Raw genomic sequence first — 11,427 nt, forward strand, 5'->3', positions numbered from 1 at the left:
AAAATTCACCTAATCTCTATTGCCCGTCCCACCCACTTATCGTGTGGTTTTGTAGCGTCTTCTAAAAGGAGAATATTGAGTAGCATATTGCACTCAGACACTAGTCATTAGGCACAGGCACTGTTGTCTTTGAGATAGGCTGAAGTGGTGGAGGAGAAACAGGAGGAGGGATTATGAGACTAATTCCCTCATAACTTTTTCCCCTCATTAATTTCGTTGGAGGGCATGAGATTCTTTAAATGCTAATGTCCAATAAAGATGTCAGCAATGACATTTTACAGTGACTGCACAGATGTGAACAAGGTTGACTGTGTTGTTGTGGAAGAACTTTTCCCACTCGCCTCATCTTACTTGTCTCACATGTTAATTTGAAGGATCCTTTATTGGGATTAAACATAACGTTCTGACACGTACACTTACTTATCCTTCTTATATTCAAACAAGGTCAGATGCAACGGGTATGTCCTGTCCTCAAAATAACTTTGTGGTACTGCTAGAGTCTAGCAAGAAAAAAATATTGGCAACCACCAGCGGTACCCCTCAGCCTTCTAGTAGACACACAAAATCCTACGTCACCTCATTGTCAAGTTATCACACACACGATTTTCAGAAAACTTAACTCTGAGCTGGAGGTCGAGGTCATTGAGATTCAAACTCATCCGAGATTTTTAGTAGACACACCTATGACATCAATATGAAGCTCCTACATGGCCTCTTTCTTGAGTTACCTCATTCACAAAGTTAAGTGTCCCAGCCACGATGACAATAATGCCATGAGATTCTTACAGCTGAGGGGTAAAAATCTAGACACAAAAACCCAAAATCAAACATTTCCAGAGGAAATAAACTTTAATTCACATACAATTTGATTCTATTTAATATACATACAATCAAGTATATTTAGAGGAAATTGATCGAGGTCAACGTGGCAACAAGTTGATGAGCCACCAAGAGAAATACATCCTTATTTGTCATCATAGCACACGCACCGATGTACAAAAAGGCAATCCTGTATTTCCTTAACAGCACCCATTAATCACCTAAGAACAAAGGACAAAAATCACTAACACTTCCAGAGTAAAATCAGTCCTTACAATCCCACTACACTGAATTAGTGTCCAAAAGGTAGCAGGTGAAATGTATCTGTACGCAGCTCCTTTGTTTTCTCCTCCAAGGACAAATCATCGTCCGAAAATCCCTTTTGAAGGGATACGATTGTTTCGACACACAGTCATTCTGCTGAGGCTGACCACATTGCCAAGCTGCAGTCGGCCCTGCGCAGCACCCTTTGGGAGTTTCATGAAAATGCGGCGACACTAAAGGTTTGCATAATATCGGTCCCTGTTCATGTAATCTCTGTACGCAAACTTGGCGTCTCTCTTGCTGTGCGGGATCCGTCCGAACGGCGCATGGTCGTTGAAACACGAGTCGAAGACCTCGTCGACTATTTTCTCCGCCTCGGCTCGGCTAATTTTCCTCACGGCCAGGATGGAGCGAAGGGCGCGGCCTCGGACGCACTCCTGTCCAAGGAAAGCACACGAGTTTGGTTTGAAAATGGAAGCTGCGAGCTAAAATCTGCAAATAATTTTTGACCGGTGAAAGTACCTGATGATGCCGCTTAAAGCCGAAGTTGAATCTAGCAACTTCGTTGGTGAAGGAGCAGTCTCCGCTCAGGTTAGCTGCCCGGATCTGAAACAGAGGCACCAAAAACTAGAATCTTTGAGGAGCTTCACTCTGTGAGGCTTAACCAAATCCTCCCAGAATCCAGTCTCACTACTCATCAGTAAGCTTCACGATGCTTCCAGACACTTTGTCAGGGGGGGAGCAACATTAGGGAATCTAAACAGCTGATGCCTCCCTACTGTTGGAAATTCCAGATCATTCTCAGTGGAGCTTTTGGACACTAGTAGCATTATGGAACCACTCTTGTTATTCAGTCCCAGTTTTCTTGTGAAAAGAAGACTTCACCACTCACCTCTGAACAGGCCAGATGTCTGAAGTTATTGAACCAGTCCACATGGGCCCGGCAGTGGTCAAAGGCATGTATGAGCTCATGCGTGACTACTCGGTTCATGTGGGACTGCTGGTGGATGTTGTTCTGACACAAAACGATCTGGGGGAAAAAACCCAACACAAATAGGGTCAGTTCTCATAGGCCCGCACGGTCTGCAACACCTCTGTTCTTGTGTTTCCTACCTGAGACGAGGCCGCGTCAAATCCGCCGCTGACCGTCCCGTCACAGTCCTCACAGGAAAAGTGCCGATCTTTAAACACTTTACTGCATCCAGAGAGGAAAAGTGAAAACACTGTGACGCTCTTTATTTTGTAAAACTGTGCTTTGGCATATTTGTCACACTAACATGTTTAAGAGCAAACAAATTGTAATATTAGACAAAGATAACACTAGTTAATACAAAGTGCAGCTTTTAAAAGATTATTTCATTTATTAAGGGAAAAGACTGTCCAAACCTACCTCACCCTTTGTGAAAAAGTAACTGCGATTAGAACTGCAATCAAGTGTTTTAAACAAACTGGTAATGAGTCTTTCACATCACTGGGGAAGAATTTTGTCCCACTCTTCTTTACAGCATTGTAATTTATTTTGGGGGTTTTAGCCATTCAGAGGTGGACTTGCTGGATCGTGCTGCAGAACACAAGTGTGCTTGAGGTTCAGAGCATGAAATGATGACCGAGCTTACAAGCAGTCCAGACCATCACACCACCATGTTTGACTGTTGGTATGATATTCTCCTTAGTTTAATACCAAATGTAACAGGACACAAAACCTTTCAGAAAGTTCAACTTTTGTCTCATCAGTCCAGAAAATATTTTCCCAAAAGTTTTGGGAATCCTCGTCTCAAATGTGAGACGAGGATTTATGTTCTCTTTGGTCAGCAGTGGTTTTCTCCTTGGGACTCTCCCATGGATGCCCAGTCTCTTTCCTATTGTTGAATCATGAACTCTGACTTTAGATGAGACAACTGAGGCCCGCAGTTCTTTAGTTGTTGTTCTGAGTTCTTTTGTGACCTCCTGGGTGAGACATCAGTGCACTCTTAGAGTTCATCACATCACTTTTTAAAAGCTTTTAGACGACTTCACTTTGTTGAACAGGTTCTATTTAAAAGATTTCTTAAAGGTCTGGTGGTAAACAGGCCTGGATGTGGTTAAAGAAATTGAACTCTGCTTTCCAAAAACAAAAAAAACGTTGAAATATTATCGACAGTTAACTCATGTAGGGTGGGCGATTACTTTTTCACACAGGGCCAAGAAGGTTTGGGTAGGCAAAAATGTATTTATGTTTTGGGGAAGTGAAAATGTTAGTGAATTTGTTACTCTGGAAAAAATTGAAATGGCTTTTTGAGCATTTGTACTTAAGATTTTTATATGTATAGAGCAGGTGTAAAACGAATAATCTGCAGCAAAGTTAAACTTGTAAAACTGTTCATTTCGACTGTTTGTTAATAATAAAAAGCAACAGCAAGAGTACCCCCCCTTTCCCATTTGTTGGGACTGCTCTGTATATAGGTATCACTACCGTAATATGAGACTAACAGTGGAAGGTCAAGCGTGGTACTTTATTTTGAAGTGGCACGTACCATCCTGAACTCTTCATGGCACTGAGGAGGAGTTTGGCGTAAGGACCTGAGAGAGAAGCAAACAAGCTAGTTAGCGTTATCATTCACTGCTAACTGAATCAGCTAACGCTAAAAGTGCTGCCAATATAGACTGTGACTTTGTACACTGCAAAAGGCATGCAGTCCCCCGAACCGGCAGGTATTTGCTTCTTACTGCTGAGGTGACGTTCCCTTTTTAAAAAGTAGCTAACACTGATACTCACTGGTTTCCACTGCGAACTGTAACATGACCTGACACTTGTGGTTGAAAGTGAACAGGCTCTCTGCGATTGAGGTCTTTTTGTGCTCTCCCGGTTTTCTCTCCGGGAATAAGTCATATCCATATTCTTCCTCTTGTTTAGTCTGGTCCATTGTGCGAAATGCCCAGAATATGAAAATGTCACCATGAAGGTCCTCCTGGTTAGCTGCAGACAGCTAGCAGGAGGGGTCGTCACTGTTTTGTAGGTCACGTGGGACATTTAGGTCAAAGGTAATGAATATGGAAATTGAGTTTGTTATCGCTGACGTCACTATTATGAAAAATAAAAATAAAATATAGAAATATAATTCAAAGAAATGCGGAGAGCAATAAAATATTAGCCTTTTATATAGTTAATTGGCTAGACTACAGTGAAGATCGTCTATTCGGAATGGGCAGAAAAGTCGTTAACTCGAAGTGGGTCTGAGGACCAAAATTAAACCAGTGTATCAAACGTTTTCATTTATAAGCTGAGTATATTTTGTGTTTCGTAGTTAATGTACTGTCAATCTACAGGCGTGTCAGCTTATAACAAATTATATGGAGTGACATTTGTGCCTTTATTATCCAGTCAATAGATTTGCGATTATAGATTGGAGGCAGAGTCCGTGCAGGTTTGGAAATGTGAGTTCAAAATGCAAAAAGTTTTAGATTTTATCTTTTGATGCTAGCCATCCACTGGCGAGTCTTCACTGGAGTGACAGCTTGAAATCATCCACAGTCAGGGAACTTAGATATTTTTACTTGCAATAAAAATACACTGCCTTTAATTTTAAACTTCTCATGTTTGGGCGCACATTAAAGTCACCAAAGTGACCCCACACTAACATAGACGATCTCTGGGTACGTGCAGTGCTGCTCACGCAGAGCAAAGGCTGCTGGGACCTTGCTGTCATGGCTGCGAACGTAAACAGAAAGCTGTGAATAAACGGCACTTTTTTCTTGTAGTTTTTAGCCAAACTAACGGAAGCTAAACTCTAACTGTGAAGCGGGAAGAGAAGTAACAGGTATTTCACACGTTTTGAGCAGCAACAGTCCGTTTATTTTATTTAAGTAAAGCAATGTTTTTGCTAGCCAGCTAGCTTCTAGCCAAAGAAGCGTGACGGCGTGATTCTCGTGTTTTCTTCCCGACTGCCGCACGAACCCAAAGGCGACAAGTGCCGCTAAGAGTTTGTCCCCCAAACAAATGTGTGTTTCACAGGGAGGGACATGTCCGTGGGAAACAAAGCCGCCGAGTTACAGCTTCAGATGCGGCAAAATGTGGAGGAGCTGCACAGCTTTGTGAGGGAGCTGGAGAACTGGGAGGCGGACATCAAGACGAAGGATGAGGAGCTGAGGACAGGGGTGGTTCAGGAGGTTCAGGTATGCCCCCCGCTGCAGACAGCTCGCGAGGCTCTTGGTGAACTGAAGTCCGTCCAGGTGTCAGCAGCTTCTTGTCTCTGTTGTAGAAAAAACTCCCTCCAGTGAGGAACAGGGACTACAGAGCCAAGAAAAGGGAGAAAAAGAAGAAGAAGGAGGAGGTTACTGGAGATGGTGACACAAAAACAGAGGAGGCCAAACAGGCTTCGAGAATAAAATCATACGACTATCAATCCTGGGACAAGTTTGATGTGGTATTTTTAAAAACCTATAAAACACACTTGGCTTTAGAAGTAAAACTTGTATGTAATCTGCTACAACTTTTATTTAATTTGTTTGATTTGTTGTGGCAGGAAAAGGTAATGGAAGAAATGGATAAGGAGGAAGATTGTCCTGCAGAGTCCAACGAGTCAGACTCGGAGGAAGCTTCAGTAGATCCAGAGAAAGCGCTGGCCGAGAAGGAAAAGGTGGATATTATATGTGAGGCATTAAAAAAAGAAAAAATAGATGTAGTACTGTACAGGCCAATCACGATCAACCCAATGTACGACATAAGGTTTTACAGGGGCTTGCAGTCACGATGTAGCTATGGTGTAGATGTCCTGCTGAAGGATAAATCTCCAATCAGGTGATCATGCAGGATACATCAAAATAAGTTATATAATCTGAAAGGGTCTGATACTCCTTCAAGGCCAATATAATTTTTTTTTAATACAGTCATATTATAACCAAAAACTGCCTTTTTAAAGTGTTTTCCAGGTAAAAACACATCAAACATGTGAGCTATTTGATTACTGTATGTCACAGACATTTGATTATTGCAGTTTTTACCTGAAACTATGATTTATCCCATTATATTCCAAGTTTCTTATAGAGAGTGTGCACTTGTATTAATTTATGAGTCCTTACTAACAACATTTTTTTATTGTCACATGTTGTTGATTATTCATTTGTGGCGTTCCATATCCAATGTTCCCCTCATAACATGGATGAGCAGTGATTCTCTCGTCTCATCTTTACTTTTTAAAATTTCATGTATTGGCCTTTATAAGTCTAGATACCGATATATCTGCAGATGGTTAATGAGCACTTACATACGTTATGTCGTAGGATTTACAAAGATCAGAAGCCCCCCCCCACACACACACACACACACTTTACAGCTATAGTTTCTGTTTAATTTTCAGGGTAACACATTTTTTAAAGATGGGAAGTACGATGACGCGATTGAATGTTACACGAGAGGAATGGCTGCCGATCCTTACAACCCCGTGCTTCCCACAAACAGAGCTACATCATTCTTCAGGCTCAAAAAGTGAGTCGGAGCACCAAGAATGAAATCACACAATTAGAATGTTTGTGTAGTTTTTTTTAATTTTATTTTTTTCATTATTTTTTCCATTTTGTGTTTGTGCAGGTACGCTGTGGCTGAGTCCGACTGCAACCTGGCAATCGCTCTTGACAGCAAGTATTTCAAAGCGTACGCGCGGAGAGGAGCAGCGCGGTTTGCGCTGAAGAAGTATGAACCTGCATTAGAAGGTAACAAGCGTACCAACAAGACAGTATATTTTAATTTGAGCGCCCTTAGATGACAGTAAAAATATCCTCTGTAGATTACGAGATGGTTCTCAAGCTCGAGCCTGACAACACGGAGGCACAGAATGAAATAAAGAAAATCAGAGAGGTGGGTTAGTGCACAATGTGTGTTTGTGTGCACACAGTCAACTTGGCAGTTCATCCTCTTTGATCATCTCCTGTGTCCGCTTCAGGCCCTTGGACATCAGGTGGCTGCCGTCGCAAGCAAAGCTGCAGAGCCCCTGGAGGCCCCTGCAGTCGATCCTGATCAACAGAGACGGATAGAGGAGCAGCAGAGGAGACAGGAGGCGGTTTTCCAGAAGGACAGAGTAGGATTTTTGATGATGATTCATGAAGGTTTTCATGATTTTAGCAGTGTTTCTGCTTTCTTCCAAAAGATCTTAAGTGATGAGGGTTATTGTGTCTCTAGGGGAATGCCTACTTCAAAGAAGGGAAGTATGAAGCAGCTGTAGAGTGCTACACCCGAGGCATGGAGGCAGACCACATGAACGTGCTGCTGCCCGCCAACAGAGCCATGGCTTATCTCAAGCTGGAGAAGTAAGGATACTTTTTCTTGACACACATTAAAAAGGCCTTCTTGTTTCTGACTGGCTTTGTTTTTCCTTTCCTTCTGCTGCAGGTTTAAGGAGGCGGAGGAGGACTGCACTAAAGCCATTTTCCTGGACAGTACTTACTCCAAGGCTTTTGCCCGGAGAGGTACAGCCAGAGTGGCACTAGGAAAGCTGGAAGAGGCCAGACAAGGTGCAGTGTGTTTGTGTTTTTATGAGCCCAAAAAACGACATTGTGTCTTCTGTCTGTTTGCTGTTGGGTTGGTTTTAATCTTCGATTCTGTTTGTGTGTGTCACAGACTTTCAGCAGCTGTTGAAACTGGAACCTGGAAACAAGCAAGCCCTTAACGAACTCCAGAAACTGCAGATGGTATGTGTCAAAATCCAGTCATTAGCCCAAAACTAAGAAGTAGTCATAGAAGAAGAAAAACAATTAAAGAATGAGTCAAAAGCATTAGCTCCATTAGCTTCTGATGTCTTTATTGGGCTTGAGATTTTTCTCCTCTCACTTTAGTCTTTCTCCTGGTGTTAGTACACAGGCTCCAGTGGCTGTCTGCAGGCTGCGAACGGCTCACAGATGAGAACAGTCCAACCAATAGACAAACCAACACACCTTCGCTCAACCGTGAGTAGCAAATGTCTGTTTAAAAAGCATTTCCTGGATTGCAAGCGTCACTCTTGGCTAGGGCTGATAGTCGACTAGTCACCGATTATTTATGCGATTAGTCGACTAATCAGATCATCATCCACTGACGTACTTATTGCACAGCGATGCTCTTAAACTATTTACAGCTTGAAGCTTTAGGTGCCTAACTAAAAAAAGACAAGATGATAGCTTTAATGCAATCTTGCAGTTGTTTCGGAAAACGCTCTAAGAACTCCTGATCTAAACAACCGGAGCCCAGCTCTCAACTTCTGATAACAGCCTGTTGCATTTGCTGTGTAAAAACAACTTATTCAGCCAACGATTACTTTTAAACAAAAAAAAAAAAAAAAAAAAGCCAACAACACATTTTAATTATCTAGTTTTATTAACCGGAGTCGGAAAAACGCTGTTTGTTTGCCGGAGTTTTGCGCTTGAGCCTAGCCCCGGTGCTACGGCAGGGTAACATACATATACAAAATCGAGCGCTTGAAAATCTGTGTGTCTTAAAACTAGCAATGAGTTACACAGCTACATCTCGCCTGAAAAACGTTTATTGGCCCAGAAAGATATAAGAGTTATAAACAACTTTTGTTGGAAACTGGTGGGCGCTGAATTCTGGACACAGTGTCTTCTTCTCGGGGTTACGCAGCTGGCTCCTTTACATGCAGTGCTGCCATTCTGTGTCCGTTATAATCTAATCCTGAGGTCTTTGCGATTTACAAAGCTTCAAACGACACGTCGACTATTAATCAGTCGTCGACGATTTTGATAGTCGACGTATGCTAGTGACAAACGGCTTCTTGGCACCCCTGACTTATTTGTATCTAATGAATTGGAAGTTCCAGCGGAGCTCGTTGACACGCTGCTGAGAGAAGACAAACACTTTTTGCCTTGCTTCATGGATTTGTTTTGATAAAAATCGTCAGTGCACATGGCACTTTATTATGTAGGAACCAGAATCAGCGGTGGGGTCCTTTTAATTTTATAAAGCTTGACGAACCTTTTTTCTCTGCAGAAACCTCTGAGGAGGATAGAATCGAGGAAATCAGCGGAAAGATTGTGGTGCCCGAGGGGGAATCAGGGGCATACAAGCCCTTGGTGCAGGAAGTGGTGAAGGAAGTAGAGGAGGCGTCTTCTCCCCTGTCTACATCCCCCAGCGCCAAGATGATCAAAATCGAGGAGCTGTCAGAGGTCCCCTCACAGGCATCAGAAAAGTAGGTGTCAGCATTTTTGAGTATTGCTCTTAACTTTTCTGCACTAGTTGTTATTTTATTGTATCAGTTTTTGTCCTATTAAAAGTTATTCTTCATTTCACCAGACAGCCCAAACAACCAGAGCAGGCAGAAACCGTTCATCCTCCTCCTGAACCATCAACCGAACCTTCCTCAGCAGGAACAGACCTGCCTCCTCCACCAACAAACAGCTTCCAGCTGGAGGCGGACCTCCGCAGGATTGGAAACCAGCCCGAAACTGTTTACAGATATCTGAAGGTGAGCCTCCATGCGCTTTTCTTTGTCCCGTCTTCCTCCCCTCACCTCACCCAGTCGCAGCAGATGAGCCTGGTTCTGCTGTTAAAAGGAAGTTCTTCCTTCCCACTGTTGCCAAAGCGCTTGCTCATAGTGTCATATGATTGTGGGGCTTTCTCTGTTTTCATTATATTTTTGTAGAGTGTTTACCTTACAATAAAAAAGCGCCTTGAGGCCACTGTTATTGTGATTGGGCGAGTATAAATAAAAAAAAAATTGAATTTCTATCAAGTTATCAAAGATTTTTGGCTAACAGGAAATAGCTGTTCTGAACCAAATGTTTAAAAAAATGAAAATAGGCTGTTGGAGTTTGTTTTAGCTGAAATTGTCATCTTTGTTCTTGCTTTTCTTGTTTGTCTTGTGTTTTTATGTACAGCAAATAAAATCTGAGGCTTACGCCAAGATTTTCCACAACTCCCTCGAACCTGATATCCTCAGTCTTATCCTGAGGACTCTACATGACTTCTACATCAAGTAAGTTTTTTTTTTTTTGTTTTTTTTAAAATGGTGTCTACGTCAAAGTTATGGTTAATCGTAGTATTATTATGCATTAAGCATCCTGTTAATTTCAGTCATACTCAGACAAATAGGTGCAGCTAAACTCTTAAAGTAGTGAACACGTGTAGCTCTGTGGTGGATTTAAAAAACAGCTTTGTTTGCAGGAATGAAGAGCCGGCCGTCATACTGGAGACTCTCAGGAGTCTTGCAAGCGTGAGGCGCTTCGATATGGCTGTTATGTTCATGTCATCACCAGAGAAGAAAGGTGGAGTCTTTACATGATGCGCCGCTGCAAACGGCTCATAGTTTCACTTTGTCTTTTTCATCCACATTTTTCCAGCATATTGATCATTTCTGGGGGGGGTTTCTTTTCCTCACAGTGCTCAAAGAACTGTTTGACTTTCTTCACCAAGCCGACCTGGACAGATCATCTATCACGGCTTTGCAGAAGAAGTATGGCGTGTAATTGCATTGAATGGAAATTTGGCTTCCTCAACAGACTTTGGATTTCAGAGAAAACCAAAAAAATCAGCTGTTGTTTGTTTGCTGAATAAACTTTTGTTTAATAAGACTGCAGAGATGTGAATCTTTCCTCTGGAAAGGCGCTGTCGTTTTCTGTCATAAGCGAGTTTATTTAAAGTTGGAGGCTGGGAATTCAGTTTCAGCTGCATTTTAATAAAAAATAAAGAAAAACTTTTCACAGAGGTTCACTTGACTGTTGATTAAGATAGACTCTGCAATTTGCAAATGCAATAAAAGCAGATGTTTACCTTCAATAGCAAGAAATTGTTCAGAAATGGCACCAAGTTATTAATCACAGATCCTTTATGGGGTTTTTGGAATATCTAGGCAGGCATACAGAGGCCATATTTAAACGTACCACTCCTATTGTCCCAAATTTAAGTTTGTAAAAGTTTAATTGAGAATTAAAGGTTTTAATCCAATTTTAGTTGTGTTAAAACTCTGTAACAATATAAATGGGTCTGTGTGAGCAGTTTGAAGTAAGCCAAGAAAACTAAATACGTTTTCAGTAAACTGAACACCAAATAAAGAATCTTTTTTTAATGTGTTTGGACTTTAGATGATTTGATGAGTCTCCCCAGGTGTGAGAAATGGAAGAAATGAGTTTTAGTAAATACCCAAGCTGTTGAGTCTTAATAAAATCCAGGAAAATGTGGAACCGAAAGGTTGATTCTGTTCATCTGGACGCAGCGTTTTCAGTGGGAGAAACGTTTGGTCCAATCCAAGTGGCGTCTTCAGTCTCAGCTGACTGCAGGTTTCCCCAATCTTGTAAACAGTACATTTGCATAATGACTGAAACCAGCCCACTGAATGAACAATGGGCTGTGAGGTCAGTTGATTGATCAATATGCAAATTGTC

The 11,427-nt window shown here is 41.9% G+C and overlaps 2 protein-coding genes across 2 annotated transcripts; one reads left to right on the forward strand and one right to left on the reverse strand.

Moving 5' to 3' along the window:
* Positions 1–1,316: 1,316 nt before the first annotated feature.
* Positions 1,317–3,613, reverse strand: atp23 (ATP23 metallopeptidase and ATP synthase assembly factor homolog). The gene is made up of 5 exons (XM_040036055.1): positions 3,597–3,613; positions 2,197–2,278; positions 1,976–2,113; positions 1,606–1,689; positions 1,317–1,520 (listed from the first exon to the last, which is right to left on the reverse strand). The coding sequence occupies exons 1-5, from the start codon at positions 3,611–3,613 to the stop codon at positions 1,317–1,319; spliced, it is 525 nt and encodes a 174-aa protein (XP_039891989.1).
* Positions 3,614–3,639: 26 nt separating this feature from the next.
* On the forward strand, positions 3,640–11,115 carry rpap3 (RNA polymerase II associated protein 3). Its single transcript, XM_040036056.1, is given in 18 exon segments — positions 3,640–3,774; positions 5,075–5,235; positions 5,322–5,486; positions 5,586–5,699; positions 6,420–6,547; positions 6,650–6,771; positions 6,846–6,916; positions 7,002–7,136; positions 7,238–7,365; positions 7,448–7,569; positions 7,676–7,746; positions 7,909–8,001; positions 9,038–9,056; positions 9,059–9,236; positions 9,341–9,512; positions 9,925–10,022; positions 10,211–10,311; positions 10,427–11,115. Coding segments are annotated over 18 exon segments (1,986 nt in total). The 5' UTR covers positions 3,640–3,752; the 3' UTR covers positions 10,513–11,115.
* Positions 11,116–11,427: the final 312 nt, after the last annotated feature.

The sequence above is a fragment of the Simochromis diagramma genome, unplaced genomic scaffold (genome assembly GCF_900408965.1).
Source record: "Simochromis diagramma unplaced genomic scaffold, fSimDia1.1 OVJJ01000816.1, whole genome shotgun sequence".
NCBI classification, from domain to species: domain Eukaryota; kingdom Metazoa; phylum Chordata; class Actinopteri; order Cichliformes; family Cichlidae; genus Simochromis; species Simochromis diagramma.